The 27,750-nt window shown below is 41.8% G+C and overlaps 1 protein-coding gene across 1 annotated transcript in view; it reads left to right on the forward strand.

Annotated features, from left to right (window-relative positions):
* Nucleotides 1-33: 33 nt before the first annotated feature.
* The window catches only part of TEAD4 (TEA domain transcription factor 4), a 37,058-nt gene continuing 9,341 nt past the window's right edge, over nucleotides 34-27,750 (forward strand). The window contains exons 1-8 of the mRNA XM_083885185.1: nucleotides 34-143; nucleotides 16,163-16,227; nucleotides 16,873-16,935; nucleotides 20,807-20,941; nucleotides 21,780-21,823; nucleotides 22,407-22,462; nucleotides 23,211-23,341; nucleotides 24,230-24,403. Coding sequence (XP_083741311.1) covers nucleotides 137-143; nucleotides 16,163-16,227; nucleotides 16,873-16,935; nucleotides 20,807-20,941; nucleotides 21,780-21,823; nucleotides 22,407-22,462; nucleotides 23,211-23,341; nucleotides 24,230-24,403 — 675 coding nt within the window. The 5' untranslated portion in view covers nucleotides 34-136. The remainder of the gene's footprint in view (nucleotides 144-16,162; nucleotides 16,228-16,872; nucleotides 16,936-20,806; nucleotides 20,942-21,779; nucleotides 21,824-22,406; nucleotides 22,463-23,210; nucleotides 23,342-24,229; nucleotides 24,404-27,750) is intronic.

The following is a 27,750-nucleotide window of genomic DNA, read 5'->3' on the forward strand; positions in this document are numbered from 1 at the left end:
CGAGGCCTTGGACAAACCCATCGACAATGACGCCGAGGGCGTGTGGAGCCCGGACATCGAGCAGAGCTTCCAGGAAGCGTTAGCCATCTACCCGCCATGCGGCCGCCGCAAGATCATCCTGTCCGACGAGGGCAAGATGTATGGTAAGGACAGAGAGGGGCCACAGCACAGCCCTGGGCCCCAAACCATGCTCTGAGGGAATTCCCTTCTCTCAGGGGTTCCCAGGCTGGTGCTCTTGGTTGCCTTGAGCGGTTGTATTTAGGAAAATCGGCTTGAAGGTTTCGGCATTCACAAAGCACAAAGGTGTCTTTTTCAGGGGGCTATCCATGAGATGGGTCTCAGAGTTGAGCATGCTACTGAACTAATCTTAATATATAATTATATATAAGCTTATATATAAGCTATATATACGCAGCTTCATGGTGTGATAAAGCTTACTTTTATGGTATCTCTTGCTGCTGTCTTCACTGCTCTTGTTGGAGATAAGAACAGGTAGTGATGCTGCAGGACAGAAGTTCAGCTCCTGAACCCCCTAATGGCTTTGCTGCTGTGGAAGCACCTACACTTTGTTAGCTAGCTGCACTTTCCAGATCTTAAGGGCAGAAAGTTCTGTGTACTCCTTTTCATTGTTGTTTGCCTTCTCATAGCCCTGGCACAAGTGTCTTTCACCTGTGGGCTCTTTTCATCTAGCTAACTAGATACTCAGCCACGAATACAGAGAGGCTCTGGCTTGCAGCTGCAGCAAAAGTCAATTTTATACATGCCAGAGATAGTTTCGAAATGTTTCTTTTTTTACCTTTTCCATAGTTAAAATTTCTTCTGATTTTGTTTAACAAAAACCTGATTTGGCCTGGATTCTCTAGCTGAGTATTGCAAGAAACTACCTGATACTTCTGTGGCTAAAATGCAAAGCAAAGGCTGAATACCCAGTATTTGGTTTCGAGTCCCAAGGTGGACAGTTTCTCAAAACACTGGCAAGGATCTCATGGAACACAGCCCTTTTTTCTACCCAGTCAGTGCTTTTTTTTTCGACCCCCATACATTGAAATCTGCCTCTTCACAGGCCCCATCATGGGATGCTCCGTGCATGCCCTGGGGCTGTCCATGGAGCACTTCACAAGTCATTCTGCAGGTTTCTGTCCACCCATGGGGCCATTGTTCCCTGAGCAAGGGAATGGATTGCTCTGGCTGTGGGAGCGTGGGTGGGGTCTCGTTTACATGGCCTTATCTACAGAGGATGGTTTTACTGGGTACACACATCATTGTACCCGGGAAGAGCAATACAGATTGGGTAAGGCTGATCACCCTGAGGCCAATCTAGGGCCGGTATTCTTAGGCAGACATCAGTTCCTGCTCTGTGCCGGTGCAGGCGTTTTTGTGGTTGTGTTATGGAACTAACCGGGGAATGGACCCAGTTTAAACACGGTCAGAAAGGGGAAAAGAAGTGAACTTAAATTTGGATACTGCCCAGCTGCTTGTGCTGGTATTTAGAAAAAGGACGGTGAGATTGGGAATGAGTTCAACTAAGACTGCTTTTTAAGGGACCGATTCTTGCTTCAAATGTTACTCAGATTAAAATATTACTTGAGAATCCACCCCCTGGGTATTAAGCATAAACTAGTGACATGCTCCTGAGTGCTCTATGCCTGCACTGCTTTACATGGTGGATGAATTTTAAAATTACTGGTGAAAAATTACAGCAGTGTTTTAAGACTGTATTAATTTATTGAACATTTTGCACAGACCCTGAAGTATTTCAGCTTTGGAGTGAATGTGTCAGAGCACAGAGTGAAAAACAAGAAAAGAAATGAGACTAAAAGTGAAGTACAAAGGCTACAGAAACCAATGAGACTTAGCTGGGCCTGATTTAGTGTGGATTGGTGTTAAGTGGAGCACACATCTAGCTGAGTGGACTGGTGAACTGCAGAAGGTAAATAACTCTCTTGCAGGGTGAAAAGTTTAGGGTTCAGGGAGAAGAAATTAGGAGCTTTTCTGCAAGCCCTCCCCCACTGCTCCAAATGGGACAGTGTCCCTGCTTGCCTTCAGTGCACCTGTTCCTAGTGTGGATGGTTGGTTCAGTGTGCTCCTGACAGAACCCAGGCACTGATTTATGCCCTCCTTTGCTTACTCGTCTCCAGGATCCAGGCCAAGGAAGTGGGGCCCTGTCTGGGATCTATAGAAAGATATGACCGGGCAGGCAGAATAAATATAGTCCCTGATTTCATCTTCAGCACTGGCAAGCCAGCTTGTGGAACAGAGCAGGCTCTATGTGGAACTGGCCCTGCCTCTGAAGGGATAGTTATTGATCCACCCTGTGACCAACTTGCACACAGCTCTCTGAACCAAGGGGTGAGGTGTTACAGAGAGCTGTACATGCCCCTTTCCCCTGACAAAACTGGGACCATTTCACTGTTTTTCACTTGAGGAGAGGCTCGTGTGGTACTACTGTTATGGGCAAGATGTTCCAGGTCTCAGAATCTCTTCTATGTGCAATTTATATGCTTCTCATCTTTTGTGAGGCAGCCTGATGTCAGTTCAAGGTGGGCACTAAAGTGCACTAAAGCAATATGAAGAATTTGTGCTGTTTTACTCGAATGCATTTGAAATTGTACAGAAAGGGGTGTTTCAGCCTCTACACAGGCCTCATGCTCATGTTTCCATGCCTCTTCAAAGTTGGCTTGTTTACAGCTCTTTAGACAACACCCTGCTGATTGCTGAGTGAACACAATTCTATCTTCACACCGAAGTCAGCCAAGCCCTTCTCTCTACACCGATAATCTGTGTCTCAATTCCTTTGCTGCCTTTCCTTTCATTATCTTCTTTCCATACTAGACATGTCCCATTGATTGCAGCATGGAGGCAGCATCCTGACTGAGTGAGCTCAGCCACAGCCTGCTCTGGGTGCAGGCCCCCACTGGCCTCTCCAGCAGCCTTTGCTCACCACCTGCTTAAGGCACAAGCAGCTGTCTCTGCGTGATATGGAATGCTCTCCTTTCTCCTAATCATTGTGTTGACATTGGAAGCATTGAGTCTGGGGCACTTTCTGCTCTGGTGCCTTCTGGTTACCACTAAGGTCTGGTAGAATAATTTGAGTGTTGCTTTCTAGAACGCAGTGTGGGTACAGTATTGCACATCTGTCATTCATGTTTTCCAACGATGTTTTTCTGTGGGAGCAATCGTATCATGTAGCATTTGTACTAAATAAACTGTCACAGAATTAGGTGTTGGGTATCTCCTGGCCTCTTCAGTACTGATGTAGAGAAAGGAGGGGGGAAAAGCTTAGTACCTTTGTGAGACTTGCACAGAGATGCTAAATAAACCAGGTCTCCCAACATTGCTGAGAGCAGAGAAATAAGAAATAGTAGCTGGCAAAATGATACTTTTTTGACATTACAAGAGAGACAGTAAGATCTTGGAAGAAACAAATTACTATCTTAGGTGTCCAGTGTTCCCTTTTATTGCAGGAACACTTGACTTGGAGCACCTTTTTGCAAGAGGAGCTAGAATTTGGTGGCAGTTTGTTAGATGGCTGTTCTGGAGGAGTCAGTAGTTTAGCAGCTGCTTTTCAAACAGCTCAGCCATTTCTGTGCTGAGCAGGGAGGGGCAGACAGCTGGGGGCAGTCATCCATCTCCGAGGCTGGTGCCATCTGTTTGTGAACTGCTGATAGGAAATATTTAGAGATGTCCAAAGCTTAGAGACTGAATGATAGAAGAAGGACAGTCAACCATGTTACTAGCTAAAACTTGGAGTAGGCAGTGGACCACAGAATCTTGCTTTTACAACGTGACTTTAAATGGGATGAAAGGTCAGTGTGATGCTAAAAGCTACCAGGTCACAGGTGGTGCCTTCCCACCCTTATTCTGAAATGACTAGGTAATTTTGCAGGATAATGCTTTATCTCAAAGGGATAAGTTATCACTTCATGTTTTCCCCAACCTCAAATAGTCACTAAAAGCAGAACTGAAAAGCAAACACATAAATCCAAAGAAGCATGAAACATACACTGCCTGTCCCAGTTCATAAACACTTCTTCTTGAGGGGAAGGAGGAGCATGGTTGTTATTTAAAATATGGAAACCTTCAAGTTGACAGTCTTCAAATTGACAGCTTTCCTCTATATTGTAGTTTAGCATCTCATCTGATGATGTTTCAATCAAAGCTATTGAAACATGCTGAGAATGTGCTCAGTTGACACTGAGCTGATTGTTCCAGGTAATTGCAAAATTTGTATTTCAGCTGTGAGATCCCTCAGAGAGACAATTCTGAAGTTCTATTCCTTCCATTATTATGACCTCGTGAACTCTAGAACAGCCCTTTATCCCATGATTCTGGAAAAATAAGGAATCTTGTATTTTAAGCAGTAGAAGATGGAGAAAATTTAGACAAAATTTGGATTTGTGGACAATTAGTCAGGATGCAGACCTTGCCTTCCCCTCTGGTGGTAGGTGTAAAGTTCTTGGAGTTGCTTAATAATGAGGTTTTGTTTCACTCAGTCATCTTTCAACTTTGCTTTTGTGTGGCTCTGGTTCTTTGTTGTTGACTAGATGAAGCCAGACTTCTGGAGACATTAGCAGTGGCATAAACTTCTGCTGGAGTTTGTCATGTTTTTCCTTCCATCTCCTTTGTGTAAGCCAAGTTTATGGTTCTTTGTGTTAAGCTGTATGTCAATTTAACTGGTGTTTTCTCTATGTGAGCATAAAACTGGAATATTTGCATGAATTCCAAGCATTTCGTGAATATTGAGAAATTTGCCACTTTTGAAACACCAACCCACCAGGAATCTTCTTGCAGTTAACAGTACTGGCTGTGGCATCTTTCCTTCAAATGCTTAGTACTGAACATAAATATAGTAGCTATCTTATTGTGTGCTACATGTTATCAAAATTATTGTGATTCCTTTTGTGGGGGTTTCGTTCTGTTGGTTCAATAAAGGACACATATTTTTCCTGTCCTTTTTGATTTTTAGCTTTGATTTAGCAGCTTTGAAATCTCATAGTTAGGCTTAAAACCAAGTGAGCTGTGTAGTACTATGTTTTTCCCATAGTATATATCTGCAGCCACAGAGTTTTCATCACATTTAACTGACTTCCTTCATTGGCAACATTGCATTACCCTTATGGCTCTTCCTCTGACTTCTTCATTTTTAAATTTCAAATTTTTAGTACTTCTCGAAGATAGAGTTGATTTGTAGTGGTATATTGTCAAAAAGGCACTTTTTTTTTTCATTGTAGATAACACATCCAGTTTAATTGACTTCTAGTTCAGTAGATTATTAAATTTATAATTTATGTTTTGTAGGTGTATCCACTCAGCTGCCTTTTAACTGAGAAACTGTTTATATTTAATTTTTCAGCCTTTTCCCTTGTTGCATGTTATTGTTTTGCTTCTGCTCTTCTCTGGATAACTTTATACATTTCCAGAGGTTTTCTGAAAAGTTTAGTTTTAAAAAGCCTTAGTATTCTTTTATGTTTTAAAACCCACTTCCTTCTTTCACAGTTGGGTTCAATACTATCGGTTGCTAATTTGCTCTTACCAAATATTCATTAATACTTAAAAATTCAGATTGAATTCAAAATCTGGGAACAAAAACCAGACATGGAAAATTAATAGTGCCCAGTGACTTGGGTTTCTTCTCTTTTTAAAACAAGCACATGTAAAGCTATCTTCTGGACAGGTTTCTGCAAACACGTTACCAGAAAGATCTTAAAAATATGGAGTGAGTTCTGAGAAGAGCAAGCATACCAGACTTAACATTGAGCTCTGGGAGTTGAAGGGACTGATTTAGGAGGAAAGATTAAAGTAGCTAAATATACATAGCTTGGCTAAGTGATGACTGAAAGGTGGAGGGTGGGGGGACACATAATAACAGTCTAAAAATATTTGAAGGGTGTTAACATTTAGGAGGGAGAGGGATTTTATGTGGAACATGTGAGCATGACTAGGATTAATGGGGGAGAAAGAGAGAATATAGGATGGACATCAGCAAAAGCTTCAGGACAACATGGTGCTCAGTGCTGAGGGATCTCTCTCCTCTGAAGAGGTGTAATGGAAGGGCTGTTGTTGGGGACTTTTAAAATTGTATCAGAAAAAACTGTAAGGGTTGTATTTGTAAGACTAGTCCCAAAGAATGGTGTGTGTGCATGTGTATCTGTGTTTTACATGAATGAGAGGAGGGTTCCAGATGGGAAGTGCTGTGGTTTTGCACAGGAAACAAGAGAACAGTGGGTTAGGTGGCTTTACACTGTAAATGTCTGCATTTTTTGTAAATTGTTCGTATTGTGATTCATATTACCTGTGATTTTGTGACATGAGCATGTTTATTTAACTGATTCATGCAGGAGCCCTTCCTTAGGTCTGAAACAAAGAGAGCAGACTTCTAGGTAAATTCCAGGAGTGTTTTCTCAGAGTTTGTGTTCTGTCAGTTAGCCAAACATTGAGTAGAGAAGGATGACAACATTTCTCAAGAAAGGGTGTGCATATACATAAGAGGGAACTGAGTCAATCTGCAGATTGTGTGGAGACCTGGCCTGGGAAAAATGGAACTCCCTTACTTCTTCAGCTGCAAGTAAGAAAAACCTATCCCGTGAACTTTCTTTTAAAGTCCCTTTCTTAAGCAAAACCAGTGTGAAACAACATAACCTTTCCATTTTCTAGTGCCTGAAGTGAAGGCTGGCTGCCTGCTCAGAAAAAGCCAGTATTACAGCTAAAAGAACAAGCAGTATTCTCATTCATGTAGGATCCAGCTAATGAGCACAGGAGAGAACTAGGGCTGTCTATTGGTTTAAACAGTTGCTCATTAGCTAATCCATAACAAACCCTGTATTGTCTGTGTGTGGTGAAGGTCTGGGCAGCAAAACTGGGAAGGCTGTGTGCAGTTTGTGCCCAGACAGATGGTCTTGTAAATCTGTTGGTCACTGGCAGAGCTGACTGAAACCTCTGGGGCCTGGGTACACCTGCTGCTGAAGGGTGCATAGCCAGCAGCTGTTGCTCATTGCTGTCACCTTGAACTTGTGACCCATCTTCTGGGTACTCCTTCACATTCTCAGTCTCGCTTCAGGCACATAAACAGCCAGAGTTTAGGGTCGGTCTCTGGCTTCTTGAACAGGAAATGACACTGTTTTCATGTAAAATGCCTTTAGAATCATGCTCCTTTCCTCTTGGGTTTAATTTGTACAGTAGCTGCAAATGCCTTTCCAGGAGCTTTGGTCTGAGTCTGTGGGCAGGAGTGCAAGGAGTGTAACCAATGCTGGGTGAGGTAACCCAATAGCAATGCCCAAGCTGTTGACTGCAAGTGCTGCAGACACAGACCTGTTTCTAAGCATGGCAGTCTTGCAGGGAAACACAGGAGCACGTGTGGCATTCAGTTCAGTGTTGCTTTCAACCCTGACAGGGATTAGGAGCATTCCTGCATATAAACACGGCATCATCGTCTTTGGTTCTAGAATTGCAGAAAATGGTGCTGGGAAAGACCTTCAAAAATCATCTCATCTGCTTCTGGGCCCAGAGGCAAAGCCAGCTGTACTTGAGATGTTCATGGCTAAAGTTGTGGGAAAGTGATTTGGCAAATCTAGATACAGAAGCTTTTGTATAAAAGGTAGCTGAAGCATCTAGATATGTGCAAATTTCCTTCTGGATCCATATGCATTTTAAGATATCTCTGCAGCTTGAATAGTTTTGTCATCCTCATGTTCCTGCTCTCCTGCCTTGGTCTCCTGCATGGTTGCCCAGCTATCTATCAGACTTACACTGTAAACTCAGTCAGGGAACAGATACTTAAAGAATCTGGAACAGAATTGTGCCAGTATTAGAAGAAAGAGAACAGGGTAGGGAGGAGCAGGGAATATCACAAGCCACTGTAAGGAATTTTCATGATCTTGGCAGAATTCAGACAAATCCCTGGGGGGCTATACAATTATTTAAGCTGTGTTTCTGCTAGGTTTTTCCGTTCACATTATCTTTTCACCTGTTACAGAATATCCTTAACTTTAATATTCTCGATAATGTTGGCATGGTGTGGAACTGTTGTGTTGAGACCAAGAGTAATTTCCTTCAGAAGTGGTGAGATGACCTTACAGTTCACAGCAGAAGGAAAGAGAGAGTTGCCACTCCTCTTTCCTTGTTCCTCTGCTCTCCTTCCAGTTTTGTGCTTCTGTTCTTTGGGCAAACTTCAGTTTCTAGCAGACTCCTTGTTAGATTGCTAAACTGATAGCAAACTATGTTGGCAAAATGAGCTGGACAGATTTCTGGCATATTAGAGTTGAACTGACCCATGGAATAATTTGGTGAGAGGGAGAGAAGGGGAAAGTCAACCACGTTTTTCAGGAGCGTCCAGTCATTTTTTTTTTTTCAGCTGAATCTATAACTTAATGGCTTAAAGTGACCATAAGCAATGACTGCAGTGTAAATCATGATGCCATGAACTGAAGTTGAGTGGTGGCAGCCATTCCACTTTAAAAAATCAGTATTCATTTATTCATATAATGCAAGAACAGTCTCTGGGTTCTTTTGCTCTCCTCGAGGCTGCTGTGTAATTCTCAGTCATTTGGCTGGGACTGGGTCATGGTGTTGTCTTAGGTGCTAAGTGAAGCAGTCATGACTCCTCACAGGACTGAGCCAGACCACACCAGCTGCCCTGGGAGCTCCTGGTCTGTGCTGGTCATGCAGCAAGTGGCTGCACAGATCTCACAGACCCCTCTCAGTTCTAATTTCTCTTGTAGCTGAAGCTTTGAGTGCTTGCTCAGCCTGTCACTGGGCACATGCACAAGATTAGCACTTGGGGCAGAAATCTACCAGAAACTCTGTACTCTTGGTGCTGGCAGGGGTAGCTGACCACAAAATCAGTAGAAAGGCTAAAGTTTTTGCTATTCCTTAAGACGACATCACTGAGAATTGCTTTCAGATGCCCCACAGATTTTAGAAGATACTGAAATGAGCAGACATTTATTGATCAAAAGAAGGATTTAGCAGATGTCCAGGTCGGTAATGTAGAACTTGGACTGATGGTGACTGGGAAATGCTGTTACAGTTAAACATTGGTTTCAGTACCCTCAATAGTCAAGTTTCTCTGAACCCGGGACTTGGTGAGTAAAGTGTCTTTGTGCCTCAATAAGATCGTTCTCAGGTGTCCTGAGAGACTGAAAGCTGTTAGTTTGACATGCCTTTCCATGTAGGATTGTTATTGGCTCTTTCAAGTGTTATCTGATACACTCCCTGGCATATGAAGGACTCATGTTACTATATGCAGCTGCTTTGGTGTGATAATGGGATTTCCCAGCCAAACTGAATCTAAACATTTTCTGTAGGATTCTTATCGGTCTTAACCCTGGGAAGTACCAGAACAAGTCCTGACTCTGCTCCTTTAGCAGCCCTTGATGTGTATATGGAAGAGTACTTATTGGATGGATTAACTTACATTAACTTTCTGTGGCCCGAGGCAATAATGTGGGAAAACACAGCTGATGAGGACATTCAGTTTATGCACTGAAAAGCGCTACTTAAGACTGAGGTGTGGTAAAGAGCTGCACAGCCTGGAGCTTCCCATTAGGCTGATGGGGAGGGACTTCTGTCTGCACACATTGTTGTACCTTAGAAAATGCTCATCTTTACAAGGAATAACTCCCCATGCCCTTGGGGCAGTAATTAGAAGGCAGTTTAACGCTGTTTAGCCTTTAGACAAATGATGCAAGCTCAGGAAGTGCCTTGCCCATTTTTTTACCAGCCTGTTTGTGTGTGATGGTTAGGTGGAGTACAGTTCCAGGCTACAGTTTCCCTGGTGGCAAAACTGGTTTAAGAAGTTCTGTGCCAATTCTTCCTCTGTTCTCTTTGCTGTGCCGCTGCCGTGGTTAATGTGCACTACTTCACCAATCCAGTTAAAAATAGGCTGATGGGGGGAAAAAAACAAAACAAACCCAACAACAAAATCCAAATGGAGGCAGGGACTTTTATTTTTTTAATTACTGGTAATTTGAGTGCTGTATGTCATTCTTTCCTCCCCTGTCCCCTCTCCCCTTTTCCCATCGATTTAGCTGGTACACCTGCACACAGGAGTTGATGGAATGTTGCAGGAGGAGGAATGGCCACCTAAAGAGAGGAAAACCTCTTCAGATAGTTCTAACTGCACCCATGGTGATTGACTTCTCATTTATCTCCAGTACTTGTTTGGAACCAGTAAGAGGCTTCCCCAAAACTGCAGGGTCTGTAGTTATTATCCCCCAGGCTTGTGTGAAGTGTCTTAAACTGACCATCAAGAAACAGCAGTTTCTAAACGGTGGTAGCACTGTTTGTGTTTCTGGCTGTGAATTTAGGCTGGGCAGTGGCAAAGGAGACGAGTAAACGCCTTTCCAGCAAAAGACCTTTTACACAAGAGAGGATTTCAGTGTTTAGACCAGTTAATAAATGAGACAACTGAATTTTATGACCTCAGACAGATGAATCACCTGACTGCCATGTGAGGGGTTTGACTGGTGCATTCTGCTCGGCAAATAAAGCTTTGAATTTGTCATTTCAGAAGAGGGAGGAGCTCAGAATTTGGCAGTCAAATGCTTCGTGTGGAAGGTTAATCCTGAGAAAATTCAAGCAGGGAATAAGTGATCAGAGTGAGGAAATTTTCTTCTCCCAGCTGAATATAAATTTCATTGGTGTGTGTAACTGCTATGAAAACTCAAACCAGACTATTGAAGTTCTGCTCTGGTGGGGTCAAAGATGTCTTCATAGGATGGGTCAGTGCTGTAAAATGCAATATGGTTTTCCATGGTCATGGGAAATGATCACAGTATGATGGTCATTAAATTCCATTATTGCCTCCTGAGTAGAGGAACCAAACAAAATCTTCTCATCAAGGCTTTGGTGAGAAAACATGGTGTTTGTGATGAAAAGAAAGTCTTAATAAAGGTAGCATTAAAACTAGATTATATTAGTAAAGGTTGGATGTCTGTGCATCTTGAAAACCATCAAAAATCCAAAAATGTGGTTTCTGACACATGTAGCCCTATTTCTGGAACAGCTGATGTCCAGGAAGGCATTTAGCAGCATAGTTGGGAGGAGGAAGCTGGGGAATGAGAGATGGGCAGTAAGGCTGTGCAGGGAGCTATGGATGGGGCAGACCCCAGTGGCAGTTAGTCCCATATGGACATGCAACCACACACTGCTTTTGTCTAAAAAGTGTCTTTCTGGTAAGACTTGGCTGGCAGTTAGTTTTGCTTTGTATGCACAGAGAAATACTGACATTTGGTGGACAGATGAGGTGTCCTTACCTTCCCTCTTTTGTCTAGATTTACTTGTCTGATGCACACAGTTCATTATGTTTATGCTGATTGTAACCAACAGTTCATTAAATAAGTTCAAGGAGATAGTCAGGTCCCAGGAGATATCATTAAGTGACACAAAGAGATTGAAATGAGAGTTGAGATGGCTTTCTTGACCTTGCTTTGATAAACCTTTCACTGGATACTGCTGGATATTTGCTTCTCTTGCGAAACTACTTCTAAGTAGTTGCAAATGTTTGCTTTGAGTGCAGAAAGATACAGAATCTGCCAAGAAACAGGCACTTCCGTGACATTTCCCACTGAGACGATTGTGCAGGAATCACTGAATTCTTTGATCTCACTCTCTTTGGCAACAGGTGAGGAAGAGATACTGCAGAAAAATTAATATAACTTTACCCACAGAAAGTCAGCATGAAGCTTTGAGGTAGGACTGGAAAATGCTTTCTGTGGTGGTGGAATTCCCTTCGATTATCCCTCTTCCTTACAGGAAGACACTTCTCTGCAGTTATATTCAAAGGTGCACAAGTGTAGAATGGAGAATCCAAAAACCTCCTTATTCACTTCTCTTAGCAATTCCTTCCCGCATAACTACTGAATGCAACATTTTGCAGTTTACTGTAAGACAGAACAGGAGCCAAATTGCTGCCTTTGGAAATTCATCTGTTAAGAATGAGAGGTAAAGAACATAAAGTATCTCTTGACTACCCTTTTTCATGCCATGCTTCCGAGGGGAAGGCTCCATGGAGGGAGGATAAAGGTGCTGTGCCACGGTTGGAATGTTGGCCGGAGCTGCGTGAAACCCAACGCGCGGTTTCGACAGAGGAGTCACAACTGTTGGCAGGTTCTGGTGACCATGGCAGACCTCAGCGGGAGTTATTCTAAGAACACAACATATGATCAGGTTACTGAGGGACACTTTACATGGCTCTAAAAAATGAACCATCTGACGGTTTATGACAGCTCTGCCTGTTCCAGCCAAGTGAGGAGTGCTGGTCTTTGCTGACCCTGCAGCCAGGGTTGTGAAACAAAGAAAGTGCCTTCCAGAGCCTGTGAGCCTACAGACTTCCAGCCACATAATACCTGCTTACCTCTAGCTATTGATAAGAAACACAAAAGACATTTAAGACTTGCTTCTCTTGCAGTTTTGATTCATGGTAATTTAATAACGCCTTGCTGCAGTTTACTCGGCTTGGCAATTTACATAGTTCTATATTTAGTAATGCCCATGATTAACATCTTTGTAGAGTGATTTGTTTGTTTGGTTGTTTTTGTGGGTTTTTGTTAGTTTGTTTTTTTGTTTTGTTTTGGGTTTTTTTTTTTTTGTGCTACCAATATCTTTATTAGCCTAATATAACCTGCCACTTTTCTGTTTTAACCTAACTGTGAGGACATGCTTCTGGAACAGGAAGACTGTATCAGAGATATTAGCAAGTAGGAAGTGAATTCTGAGACTGGAAATTTTGATGATCCACAATTAAATGCTCGCAGTGTAGAGTTTCTTTCTAGAGAATTAATGTACTGGCATCTAATAGTTGCAATTTGTACAACAGTTTCCTCTCCCACTCTCCCACTAGTATTTTTCAGTGAAGTACTGAGAAAACTTTGCGATTTTTGCTGCTGTTGTTGTCAAAGACAGTTAAATGCACACTTATGGAAATACCTCCCAGTTTCCCAGGCTTGACTACAGTTTATTGTCTCTCCTCCCTGCTTCCTATTTTGTTTCCCTTCTTTTATTCTCTCTAACACTCAGTCCCTCTTAATTCCTTTGATGAGGTGCTGGGTGACGCAGGAGATTGGCATCACTGTGTAAAGGTCTCTTTCTGCCAGTTCCTGCTTTTTTTGTTGTTTCATTTCCCCTCTTGTGCTCCTTGTTTCTAGCTGCTTCTCATCTCTGCATGGATTTTGAATGGGCTGCAGTCCTTTCAGGGCTGTCTCTGCTCTGGCATGGGTGCTGCAGTTGCCTCAAAGTGTTCTTCTGTCACGGAGCAACTTTTTCCAAGATTGCTTTTCTAGCCACATCCCCAGGAATGTCCCCTATCACTTGTCTCCCTTTCTCAATATTAATCTTTTTACATATCTTGTATTTCTCCTGTGCATTCTCATTTTGTGGTTCCTTTTGCGTCTCCTCATGTGTCTCCTGTCCCTACTGGATCTTGCCCTTTCCAAAATACATTTGAGCAAAGGCAGCTTGTGCTCCTCTGACTGGTTGAGGATTTCATGGATTGATTGTTATTTTCATCCAGTTTGGTGGTGGCTGGAATTGACTGTGACTGGCACAGAGCTGTTCATGGCATCCTCTCATACCGATTACACCTGCAGCCCCTTACTGCTAAAGCAGAATAGTGCTCTGTCAGACTGCTCAGCCTCTGTAATTTCTTTACCTAATTTGACACACTATACATATGAATTTGCTCCATAAGATTTATTGTATCTGGTTGAGAATCCGTTGAAATTAGTTTTGCAAGGATGACCCATAACTGAGCCAGTGTCTGGAGAGTTCCCATATGTTCAAATTTTCAGTATAGCCTGATATGTGCCCTTTAAAAATTTGCCTGAAATTTTCCACATCCATTTCTTCTCAAGGCCAGTTTTTCCTCTCTTTTCTATTAACTCATTCCCCTTGCTTCTCAAAGAGTCCTCTTGTTGAAACAAAAAATTTCCTTCTTCTTTCTTTACAGATAATAGGGTTTGAGTGCCTTGTTTTGTTCAGTACATTTCCCATTTCGGATGTGTGTCAAACAGTCCTTCTGAAATTTCTTGTATGTCGGCATCTGTCTGAGAAGGATCACTTCAGTAGTTTCTTACCTTTCAGCTTGGATCCATGTCTAAACAGATGGAAGCTTTGAGAAGCCATAAATGTTATTGTTGGCACTAGAGGAAGGTGGTGTGGATATGTGTCGCTAGTAATTGGTCTTGGCTTTGTGAAAATGGTTTACATGTGTTGGAAGAGCAGCATCTGCTCCCACCAGACTCTCCTGGGCATGTCACTGTGCTACAGCAGAAACTGTGGGAACTGAAGAGGTCAGCACTTACACGGGGCATTGTGTTTCTGGCACAGACACAGTTCCTAATTTTTGTTTACAGGAGATGGAACTGATTTCTCAGCTACAGACCTGTTTCTTCTCCCAGGGGAATAAGGGGAGCTGCTACAATGACACCATTAGGGAAAGATTAAGATCTGTACATGGAAAATTCGTTCCCATCCCTGTGTGTGCATTGGTTGTGTTTCATGAACACAGCCTAACTGCAGTCATGGACATTTGCATTGTTCTGTTTCAGAAACAGATGGAATTAAGGGCTTTGCCAGTCCTTCCCTTAAGGCTTGAGTGGTCAATTTCAGCAGAGTCTTTACTTGCATACACTATTTCAGGGTTGAGTGAAATAAGAGTTTAAAATAAAAACAAGTTACAGCTTTTTAATGGAATATTTAACTACTGGAATAGTTAACACTGAGAGTTTAATACTGATTTCACTGCTTGCCTTTTGATGTCAGTGATGTCCTAATATACCAGTTACTTGCCCACAAACTTTCCACAGACAATAATGGGGCTTTATAATTTTGTTATAAACAAACTTCACAAGAGCTGTGGCTTTGTTTCCCAGTTCATTCCTGCTTCATTCTGCAAACACTTGCAGCCATATCAAGATGTCTCACAGCTTTGCAGCTCCAACACCCAACTTTTTATTGCAGTACTATCTTGATACTACTGTGGTCACCAGAAAAATGCATTATTTTGCAGAGCCTGGTCTTTTTCTGTCGTATTTTCAGCTTTGAACTAGCCTAGAGTTCAGATGTGGAACTGCTGCCTTTCTGTGTCTGCTTGTAATTCCTCCACCTCCAGAAAGACAATAAAATCTGTGTGACTGCTGAGGTGTGATACATGGGAACTAGTGTAATAAAGCTGGATAGTTTGCCTGCAGGAGCCTGAAAGCACTTGTATCATATCACACTGATAAATTCTGTGTAGCTGTTTCCATGTGCTTCCCCACTGTTGTTTATTTTCTTGGACTTTGTTACAAAGAATGACAGGCTCCTTTTGGTTGGAAGGGCTCTGTTCAGAATGCCTAGTCTGGCCCTGCTGCTCAAGCAGTGTCCAGTAGGTTGTGACTATCCTCCAAGGATGGAGACTACAGCCTCTCTGGGCAGCCTGTGCCAAAATTGAACCACCCTTAGCCTAAAAAAGGTTGCAGTTTCCCTTTTTTTTTTTAAATTATTTTTAGACAGACATTCATATGTGTTAATTTGTGTCAGTTGTTTCTTGTTCTACCACTGGGCACCAGCTCTTTTTGTCCCTTCATTGCCTCTCATCAGGTATGGTATTTATTTTATTATTATTGATTAAAAACTGCCCCTGGGTCTTCTCCAGGCTGAACAGACCCCAGTTCTCTCAGCCTCTCTTCATAGGACAGATGCTCCAGCCTCTTGAAATTTTTGCTGGCTTCTTGCTGGACTTGCTTCAGTATGTTCAGGACTTTCTCATTCTGAGGAGGCCAGAACTGGACACAGCACTCCACAAGTTGCCTCATCTGTGCTGAGTGGAGCTGAAGGATCACTTCTCTGGACCTCTTGGCAACTGGGATTTGCCATAAGGGTGCATTGCTGCTTCACTGTCAGCTCATTGTCAACTGGGACCCCATCCATCCATTCAGCCAACCAAACCCCCTTGTCCAATTATTTAGCCCAAACCTTGTCAGTTTGCCTATGGGGATGTTACAGGAGACTGCTCCCAAAATTCTAACTTCTACCATGTGCACTAATAAGTTTCTTTCTAAAAAAGAAAATAGTATTACAGAATCATCCTGCTGCTGATCTCTGTGGATACACAATGGAATTATCTATCTTTTCCTCTGGGGTCATTGCTTTCTAAACCTGTATTTGCCTTATTTCTCTGTTGCAGGCCGAAATGAGTTGATTGCCCGCTATATTAAGCTGAGAACAGGGAAAACACGCACAAGGAAACAGGTAAGTGTATGGTTTTCTCTGTAAGGATTAGCTTCCTTGGACCTCTACAGATTATGAGGGCTAATGAGAACAAATTTCTTGTTGTTCACTTGTTGGTAGTTTCTGACTTTGCTGGAAGGAGGTGGTTGTGCTGAGCTGGTTAATAGGAATGGCAGGAAGAGTCAGCTCAGGCATTTTACAGATTTATAATGCTCATGTCTGCCAATCATATTGTGACTCACAATGTTTTCTACTGTTAAATAGCATGATTTTATTTGCTTGGCCTACTAATGAGTGTTTCAGAGACCACCAGTGGTCCTCTGCATAAAGATTCCTTGTTCAGCCCAAGCAGACAAGACAGCGATGATGATTTTGAAAATACCTGGTGCACAAGATGAAAAAGGAATTTTTGTAATTTGGGAATGAATATCCAGGCTATGCTGGACAAAGCACTGAGCAGCCTAGACTCGCCTTAGATGGCCCATCTTTGCTGGCCCCTCCACCCCATTTCATGGCACTGGAGTTATGTTCAGAAAAGCAGCTCATTGTTACTCTCAATCCTTCCTACCCCTAACCCTAAATAATTGTCTAAAGTATGTTTATTTCTACAAGAGGCTACCAAGTATTCCTCTGGAATGAACATGGAATTTTTGTCTTTCAATGCAGGTATCTAGTCACATCCAGGTCCTGGCAAGGCGGAAAGCTAGAGAGATCCAAGCCAAGCTCAAGGTAGGATGGATATCCCTTAGCATATCACACAGCCCCCCCCAGTCAGCTATTCCCTCTTTGAATAGCCTTAAAAAAGCCCGAGATTAGTCACTGAACTGTAGTAAGCTGGAGAGGAAAAGGTTCTTCCCAGGAAATGTTGTGCAAACATTCATTATTGTTGAAGCTCTGTGACGTCTGGAGCGATTCTATTTAAAGAATAAAGAAACAATAACTTTTCAAATTTCATGTGTCTTATTTCGACCTCCGGTTTATGCTCTTGTCATTCAAATCTGAAAGACCCTTAGACTTAGGAGTGTGCAGAGAGTGTTTACCTGAGAAGGAAGGGTTTATGGTCACAAATGCTGACCAGTAAACAGGTGCTGGTGTTGTGCTGGCCTTGGGAAAAGGTGGCCTTGCAGTTACTAGAGCACCAGCTTCACCTCTGCTAGAGGTGGTGATGTGGAGTTGTCCACTGAGAGGAAGCAATAAAGCCAGCTGGCATCTTCTCAGATAAAATGGTGCCAACTGAAAAGACTTTGCTCCTTGATTAATTCAGACCTGATTTGAAGAGGCCGGAGCTAACGAGAAAGAGAAAATGGTTGGATATTTGTTTGAGAAAAGCTGTGTTTTCCTTTCCATAGGAAAAGCTCCAAGATCACCCTAATGAACCTCTTGACATTTATTTCCACTCAGATTTGATGCGGGGAAATGGTTTATGTGCTCAGACTGAATTGCCAGAAATTTTGAGAAGGTCAAGTTTGTATGTGACAATTGCAGAAGAGGGTGTCTGTCCCCTGTTAGAATGTGAGCTATCCAGAAAGGGCTTGCTGAGCAGGATGTGAGGTCTGGGCCTTGTTATATTTCACTGAGACAGCCTGAGAAGGAAGGTGAATGCTGACCTTTCTGTTTGTTATGACCGTAAGTAATCTGTAAGGAAGAGAGTTTGCTTCCCTGATCTTCCATGCCTCAGGTGACAATAATTGTGACAGCCCAGTCCGTCCCTGACTGCTGAGGGAGGCTGGTGGCATGTGCTTCCTCTTGGGTGCCTGGGCAGCTTCTCTCTGGGCATCAGGGCAACTGGACTGTCCTGTGTGTGAGCTCTTGGCACTCAGTGTTGCCCAGTGCTGACGTGCATGCAGCTCTACTGCAAGCAGTGATTGCCTCTAAGCCATGACAGCACCCCCCCACATCCCAGCCCCATTTTAGAAAGCTGTGCTATGTCTTTTATTAGCCTGTTGGTTTCCAGCTGCTCTGATAAAGAGAAGGAGGCACAAATTACAACTATCTAATTCAGTGCACCCAGGTAGGGCTGCCTAAGCTTGGAACCTGTGGTGCTGTTAAGTGGTCAATTAAGGTGGAGGCCTGCTGGAAAGGCAAGTTAGAGTGAGCAAGAAACAACAACTGCCCGGGGTGTTAAAAGCCTCACTGCTGCTTACACCTGTAACCTTGATTCTGCTCCTTGTGTGTCACAGCTCTGGACTTGGGCATGATTGAAAAGCCAGTCAGCCGAGCCCGTTTCCACTTAGCTCACAGGAGCTGGCTGGTTTTGTTCCCAGGGAACGAAGGTGTCTTGGGGAGCTCCATGGAGCCATTGGCTGCTGTCCTTTTACACACCCAGGCCATGCTGGGAGCTCTGCCCAGCTGCCTGCAGAGAACCCTTCCCCAGCACCAGGCTGTTCCTTTCCGCCTGCAGCGGCAAGTCGGGAGCACTGATTCAACTCATTTACTTCTTTGCTTTTGCTGGCTGTGTCCACAGAGCAAGGAAATGAAATCACAGAGGCTGCTGCCCTTCCTCCAGGGTCCTGCTGACAGCTGTGTTCTCTCCTATCACTGCTCATTTTCCATAGCAAGTGCACATTTTCTTGTTTATATCCACCGATCAGAGCAGCTACGTGACTTTTCAGAGCAGTCACTGCGGTGCTGCTGTTTCCACACAAACTGAAGTGTCTTTTTAAAGTATGTATTGTGTCTGTAACAGATAGGCTGGAAATAGGGTAAAACTTGAAGAAAAATCGGTTCCCAAAAGTCAGTATTTTTTCCACACCCTGGGTGGCTAACAGATATCATCTGCACTAAGGAAAAAAGTGGGAAATCGTGGTGATGTGGTGGTATTATCATCATCATAATCACCATCATCATTATTATGTATTTTAAGAATAATGAAATAAAATACAAACATTGCAAATGTTTGGTAAAAGTTTTATATCTATAGAACTCTTTTTTTTTTTTTTTTTTTTTTTTTTTTTAACTGGGAAACACTTGAAATGAGTACAGAAGTGTTAGCTGAAACAGAAAGGAGATGTCTTTTCTAAAAACATGCTCTTTCCAGCAGTCTGCCAAGCATTTAAACAAAACAAAAACACAGCAGAGGTTAATAGGTGTAATACTTTCCTTCCCTAATTATTTTACATTTTCTTTTAACTTTTAATCCCTCCACAATTAAATGCATCTTCCCCATAAACTCAAGTATAAACTCAGGTAGACAAATAAGATTTTTTCCTGTGAGAAAATAAGGGAAGGAAAAAAATAATTTTCTGCAATGGCAGATGGGAAATAGTCCTTATATGTATTAGGAAAAAAACAGAAAACAATAACTTCCCTTAAACAATGTAGGTAATCCTTCATTTATTCCCTAAGGCATAATTTAAATGATTCTGAAAACATTTCCCATAGCTGTAGAGAAAATTAGGAACTTTCTCAGCATTTCAAATATTTTTCTTCCATTCACTTGAATAGTACTAACAGGAGTCACAGATGGTCTAAAAAAGAAGAGGTGTATGTTTTGCCCATTTCTACTGATCACTCCATTTGAACATTAACATTCATTATTGAGATTTTTGAAGATGCCTCCTCCACTTTTTTTTTTTTTTAGGATACACATTAGGATATTTAGGCTTTGAAATTTAGAAAAGCTTAGATAAGTTGGAGGGGTTAGGAAGAATGGAGGCCCAAGGGTGAGAACTTACTGCAGTTCAGTGAATGGAAGTGGGAAGTGAGAATTCCTGAAGAAGACAGCAGGGCTGTTGTACCTCTTTCAGCAGTTTCTTCAAGCTATGAACTAATCTGTGAGATTCTTGTGGTAATTATAATGACATAGATAAATGTGGAATGCTTGGAGGATGAAGATTAATTCTGGGGGATGTAGGAGGAAAGGCAGAATGTGGGGAAGTGCTTCTATTTGCCTATTTATTCCTTGAAAGAAGAAATGAAGAATGCTGTTTGTTTTATACATACCTCAGACCCACTAATTGTGGCATTTCATTGCCCGTGAATGTGTGTGTAAATCTACACAATCTACTGTCACTGCCTCTAAATGTATGTATTTGCCTGTTAAAATACAAAAAGGAATGTCCCTGCATATGTGCCCTGGAGATTACGAAAGTTTCAAGTTTCCCTGAAGATGGGGATAAATGATAAACTACCTGAGACTAATGCAGTCCCAAGCTGAGGTAGTCGTTTTTGCAGTGATGATGACAATCTCTTTTTGTGACCTTTTCCTCAGAGGGGTTTTTTGTAATCAGGAATCTTTCCCAGTGAATTTTCTTACCAATTATGAAGACACAAGAATCAGCTAGGGGTGTACTTTTCACAGCACAACTTTTCAGCTGTGTGGTTGAAAGCCCTCAGAGAGAAAGGATAAATGCTTAGCAGTCTTTAAACCAGCATTTCAGAAGGCATGATTATTCATATGTGAAGCTATAGTAATGAGTGACAGCATTACAGCTTTAAACAGTTCTTAGGACAGTTACAGGTGAATTTGCTGCCCAGAATTTCAGACATGCTTGTTCCTGACAGAGAAGCTGATGAGAATTCTGGTTGTAGAGCATTAGAGCTGGCAACTTGTTAATCATTATAATAATCCTGGTTTTTCTGTTTCTACTCTTGCTCATAGGATCAGGCAGCTAAAGATAAAGCCATGCAGAGTATGGCTACAATGTCATCTGCCCAGATTATCTCTGCAACTGCCTTCCATAGTAAAATGGCCTTGCCTGGTCTCCCACGACCAGCCTATCCTGCTGTTTCTGGGGTGAGTGGATCAGTGTCTTGGTGAGTTTTGAAAAGACACTTGAGCATTTGAAAGGATGTTGGGACCTGCTCAGGAAAATCCTGAGAACTGAGACAGAATGGGCCAAAAGGCATTTGTCTCTGTAGAATAAATTTTATGTGGCTTCAACAGTTTTGTCCAATTCTTTGCTCACACTGATGTAAAACAATAGAGTTTTACTATGTGTATTTTTTTAATGATACAAGGGAGAAAACAATCAGCTCCTTTGGATTTTCATTTGTCTGAAATGTTTTTAAGTATCTGTGTCACTTTCTTAGTTCAGCATCTTTTTGGAATAAATCTGTTTGGGCCATCCTGACCTTTTCCCAAATTTATATTTCCCAATCTTATTCTCAGCACTTAAATCAGATGGCTTTTACATAAAATCCTTAATAGAGAAGGTCTGTCAGGTCAGCATCCCTGAGTTGGGTCTAGTGAGCATTTGCTGAGCATTGATTTCTACCAGAATAACTCCTATGGAACTTTCCTGGGGAAAATGGTCCTTCCAAGAGAGTGAGCATCATAAAAGCTTTGGAGATAGAGGCACAAGGTGCATGCATATTATTTAACATTAGAGATCACTTTTGGGTGAGTTTCTCGCATGTCAGTAGTAGAAGTGTGTTGAATGAAAAAAAAAAAAAGGACCAGTCAGCACCTCCACAGGAATGAAACCAGGAATGTAGAAAGAAGAGAGAACTCATTCACATCTTTAAAGGTCTGTGAACTTGCAGTTTGTTTCCTCAGAAAAGAGCAAACCTTCCTTTTCATCTCTGTTCCAATTAAGAGTGATAACTTTTGCCTATGTATTGTTCTCTTGCAGTTTTGGCAAGGACCATTGCCAGGCCAAGCTGGATCTTCCCAGGAGTAAGTATTCCTTCATGTGAGCATCCAAAGCAGGTGCTTCTGCTGCTTTCTCTGCTGCCTAAGGAACACCATTACTATTACAAGATCTGTGAAATGCCAAGACCTTCATTTTTCTTACAGTAGTGTTAAAATGGAGCTGAGCAGTCCTGAAAGCTGTGTTTACTTGTGGGTGTTAAATGTCTCTTAAATGAATTTGGGCTTAAAAGTCCGAGAGGCATCCAGCCCAGACCTATATCCACTTGCACAGATATAAAACTACTTGTAGTAGAAAGGAAAGGATAAATAAATGGGCACCAGTGTATTAAGAGGCTCATAGGGATTCCAGAAAAAGAAGTCTGGAGGGAGGGCCTGCTGAACACCTGCAGGGAAATCTTAATCTGTCCAGTCCTGGTCCCTTTACTGCCTTCTGAGTTTTTGCCCATGACCCTCTCTTGCCCACACAAAAAGATAATTTCCAAAAGACACTTATGCCACTTTCTCCCTGAGGAGAAGTATTTGATCTAATCTGTGCAAACAGTTGGTGAAGAATATTGTTTGGTTTGGTTGTTTTTTATTAACCACCTCTCTTTGTGTATTTCTGTAGTGTGAAACCTTTTTCTCAACAACCTTACGCTGTACAGCCTCCACTTCCAATACCAGGTAGGTAAGGAAATGTAGTTCCTTCCTTTGAAATTGTATTCCAACTTCAAAAACAGCCAGCACTCTAAAAATGTTGAAAGTTAATTAAAAAAACCAAAACCTATTGAAACATTTCAATGAGCCAATTTTTATACAATTTCCTCTTATTACCTGTTCTCACATCCTTTTACTGAGAGAGCTGAAGCTTTTAAAGTTTGTTTTATTTTACAGAACTTTTCTTCCCATTTTATATTTGTTGTGTTGGGTTCTTTTTCTTCCTGGCTCAGCAGGAAATAAAACTTCACATATTTCTACTGGTCTTCCACCATGCTTCATGCTCTAGAACACTGTTTTCTGTCATAATATGATTGCGTTCCTAATTTCTCATTAACTGGAGTAACAAATATCTTTTCCTTCTCAACTTCCCCATTTTGAGAGACTAATGGTGACACCTCATTCTGATACTAAACAGTTTATTTCACTGCTCATTTACAGCTCTATCTTAAGTCCTCTTAAACTGCAGAATGTGTTTTCTCTGGTGTCAAACCTGAGTAGTTTGTCTTTAACATCATAACCTCAGGCAGTGCTGTCTTAGAAGAGGGTGACTTACAAGCCATTTATCTAGACTGAGGACCTTGTGAATGATATTTTTGCATGATGAATGAAGCCATAACAAAATTATGAGTCAAGTTTGACAGTAGGTGCTCTACTGGAAAGCTACTGCCATTTTTTTTTCTAAATTATTGTTATATAAATCCTGTGTGCTTAGGGTTTGAGTCTCCTACTGGCCTCTCACCTTCCCCATCAGCACCAGCTTGGCAAGGACGAAGGGTTGCTAGCTCCAAACTTTGGATGTTAGAGTTCTCTGCATTCTTGGAACAACAACAAGACCAAGACACAGTAAGAAATACACCTTGCTTCCACTCCTCAATAATTTTGCGTCTTCAGACAGTTCCTGTTCATCATGGATATGTTATACTACTCTGTGTGTATGGAAATATTTGCTTCATTGCTCCTCAGAGAGTAGAAAGGCATCTTTGGGAAACACCAGATATCTTCCTCTTAAAGGATGAGTACAGATAGAACCAGATGTGTGCAATGTGCATCTTGCTTCTTTGTCTAGGGTCATGGGCATTCCAGACCAGAGCCCAAGGCACTGAGCTCATAAAGCCCTGTCAAGCTATTCTGGCTGTCCTGTCCAGCCTTGTAAGATAGACTCCAATACAGAACCCAAAATCCGAAGTTGCATCAATGCATTTCCATGGTGCCACCTATGAAACCAAAGTAGTAAGATTTGCCTCTCTCACTAAACCTTTTGGTTCTGCATCTTGAGATACACTCTGCTGATGGGCTGAAATAGAAAAGATTTGCCTGAGTTCAGTATAATTTGCCTGGAATTTATCTGCTGTGGGACTTCAGGTTCTTCACAGGACAGGAGCACCAGATGTTTGACTGAGTGACCTGTCACAGGTAACACTCTGTGTCTCAGGTTATTTCAGCCTATATGGCAGCAGCATGAGGCAATGGTTTAGGAGTAAATATAGGAAGAAAAAAACCCAACAACTGTGTTTCAGAGAAGTAAGAAGCATGAATGTATTGCTAGGAAGGAGAGACCAGCATGAGCTGGTATTAGCAGAGATACTTCTATTGATTTCTTCTGCTCTTTTAGAAAATGCTATCAAATCTTCATTGACTTCCAGCAGTCTTCTGTGAAGGACAATGGATGTTCAGTATGTACTGAATGGTACTGAGCAATTTTCTAATTCCATGTTTTTCCTCTTTTTGCAGTATAACAAACACCTGTTTGTGCACATTGGGCAGTCAAGCCCCAGCTACAATGACCCCTACCTCGAGGCAGTGGATATCCGGCAGATCTATGACAAGTTCCCTGAGAAGAAAGGGGGCCTGAAGGAGCTCTTTGAAAGGGGGCCAGCTAATGCCTTCTTCCTCGTGAAATTCTGGGTAAGAGAAGGGCCCTTTGTAGGGTACCCTTTTGCTATTAAGTTTCTCACTTAAAAAAATCTGTGACCTCACTGGCTGTTAGAAAACTGCTGCCTCCCAGCAGATTTTTCCCTGTGTAGGTGTAGTGGTTTCACATTTGTCAATTTCTGTTTCTCAAAATTAGTGTAGTGGTTTGAGTGCCTACTAGAATGACTTACTCTTTTTCTGCTGTGAGATAGGATTAGGAGAGAAGCAAAGCAGATTCGAATCTTAAAAGGGTATAAAGACAGGTCTATTAGCAAAACTACAAGAGAGAAAAAATTAATAAGGATCAAAATAAAACCATTAAAACACTTTGCCCCTCCCCCCAAGTTTCCTTTCCCTTCTCATGGACGATGTATAGAGGCAAAATTGGGAACTCTAGGTCAGTTTACCACTTATAAAATAGTCTTTCATCAGTTCATTTAGAGAGAGAAGTCTCTTTTAGTCTGCGATGGAACCTGTGCACTCCAGAGACATATCCATATTTAATTGGTTAATCAGGCTGATAATATTCAAAGCCAGCCACTAATTGGTTTTTGCCACAGCTTTCTTCAATCAGTGCAAAACCAGCCCAGCAGGCAACTTAATACAGCCACAACTGTCACTTTCATTGACCTCACAAGATCTTTCCTTGACCCCACAAGGCACGCATTCAGGCCTGCAGCAAGATGTATCTTTCACATTGTCCATCTGTAGAGTTGTTCTTGACTACTGTCTGCAGATTTGCTAATGGTGACTTGGACCCTCTAGAATTTTTTATCTATGTATAAGTAAAGAATTCAGAGGAAATTATTCTCTGCATACTCTTATGCATTCACTTCTCTCAGTGTTGTGTAACTCCTCAGTCAGAAGCAATACTTTTCCATCTCTTCTCCTGTCTCTGTAGCTGCATTTTGTCTTATCCAAGTACTAATAATTTACAGATACATACTTAGTGCTGGCAGAGCAAAAGATAAGAAAAACATATAATGAAATTGGATTATGCTGATAATATATTACTGAAATGACTTCTGGTAAATTGGCAGAAATCAGCCTAGCAAAAGCCTACTCACTCAATTTGGATTTTTGTGATTTAACTGAAATTTGCAAAAACTGTGCCATTGTGCTTCAAGGTACAAACAAAATAGCTTTGGTGATCGATATTATCATAAGAACTATGAAATTAAAAACAATAGTAGCTCAGGGCAGTTGTACAGTAGATGGCTGAGGGAATGTGTAATGGGATTTGGAGCCTTTCACCTTGAGTTTACCACATAATTCAACCTCAGGTCAGAGTGAGATGATAAGAAAAGAACTTTTATATCTCATTCCCTTCATACAAAGTGGCTCTAGAAAGCCTCCTGACTGGTGCTTTCAGAAGGAAGAGTTAAGTGCCTTGAGATGCAACTTCCCAGCTGTCCCAAGCCTAGCCTTTCCAGAAATAAGACAGAGAATGTTGGCTGGGAGTCTTCTCAAGGGCCTGTGCCTAGAGTGTTGGCTGCTGATGATTTTTGGGGACACCTAATTTTATTACCTGGAATCTCTTTGCTACTGAGCTGGGCCTTTCATGGGATTAGCTCCTGGCAAAGTACAACAAAGCCTGCCTGGAGTGCTCAAAACAAAAGGTGAAAGATCACCTCTGTTCTGCCTGGGAGAGAAAACAGCACCTTGCTAAAAAGCTTATCCTTCGACAGGGTGCCTTTTGAAAGGTATTTGATTATCTTTTGTGCTTTGGAAGTGTCAAGAACCAAAAGGAAGAGCTTAGAGGGAGGTGTTACACAGAGAGAATGAAACACTTTGAACTCCTTGACTTGAAGAGAGAGGAATCATGAAATTGTGATCTGGCACAACTGTGATTTTATTTGTCAAAATTGACAGTCTGCTTTTCTGCTTTTGTGGTTCAGTTTGGGGATTGTGACAACTTGATTTTTATCAAGGGGTAAATGTAGCCTATGCACCATGTCTGACCAACCTCTATCAGGGGTTTGAAAGATTTAGATGGTGGCATGTCATCAAGTTGGACTCTTTCTGTTCCCATGTGAGGTGTCTGGTTTTCAGAGGGTATCAGCTCACTGGGATTTGGCTTGATTAAAGAGATGTGACATAGGATTCGAAACATCTGCACAATATTGTGGGGCTCTGCAACTCTATACTTACAAGGACAGAAATATTTCTGGGCTTGGTTTAATATTTTGACTGTGTGATTCTTTTTTTGGTACCCTTGCACTGTTGAATCCCATCTGGAATTAACACCATGTTTTGTTGGTGGGGAACACTACAGCTTGTCACTTAGAAATAGGCAAAGTTTACAAGTCAAGTCATTAGTTAAATGAAAGCTTCTAAGACTTTTAAGAAGCAAATAAATAAACAAACACTTTTCACAGATAAGGCAATATGATTAAAAACAGAAGAGGAAGAAAATTAGGTTTCAACTGAAATTTTTATATCCCTCTGCATTTTCATATTTTGTAGCAGTATGTGCTAGGATGCTTTTTCATTTTGCTGCCTGATAGCTCTGGACAACTATACAAATATACTATTGATGTTCAAAGATGTATTGGATAAAGCAATTACTACACCATTGAATTTATAGCATCGTTTTTAGGATAAAGTAGGTGAGTAGAATTAAACACTTGAAGGGATGTTTTGAAACATGAAGATATGATTGATTTTTCAGAGGTTCTGAGTTGAAGTTGTGGTCGCAGGTGACAAAGACTTTAAAAAAATCAAGGAATGAGTAAGTTGGGGTTGTGTATCTGCAGTTTTAGGCTTGAAGAACCTGAGCCATGAACCTGCCATTGCTACAGTAACCACTGAATATACCAGATGAGTGTTGTGTACCAGAGGCCTAATTCTAAACACCAGGGTTGAGGTTTCTTGACCACTGAGGATCTAGCATGACTGAGAAAAAGATGTTCACGTTTGTACAAAGGTGCTTCAAATGATCTATACAATAGCTATCTATACAATAGCTAAATGATCTATACAATAGCTAACTCATCAACTCAAAAGTTGATGAGTTTGAAACATAAGCAGTGTTGCAGTGTTTGCAATTCTTCCTTGATTTTGGCATTGGGAATTTGGTACAATGAACTAATTTTTGGACTTGGCTTGGCAAGCAGTGTATGACATCTGTGTGACATTTCTCTGTGCTCCAAGTGCATTCTAGCACACGACAATGAATGTGAGACATCAGCCTCCCAACACATGGGCAGTGGCAGCCCTGCTCTTTTCCAGGCTAATATTATCTCTGCCACCTGTTCCTTGCTTCTCCCCGTGAACTCCTCCTATATGGATCGTTATTAATAGTTTGGGGAAGAGGCGTTCTCAGGGCTTTGCACGTTAGT

The sequence above is a fragment of the Zosterops lateralis genome, assembly GCF_965231275.1.
Source record: "Zosterops lateralis genome assembly, chromosome: 2".
NCBI lineage: Eukaryota > Metazoa > Chordata > Aves > Passeriformes > Zosteropidae > Zosterops > Zosterops lateralis.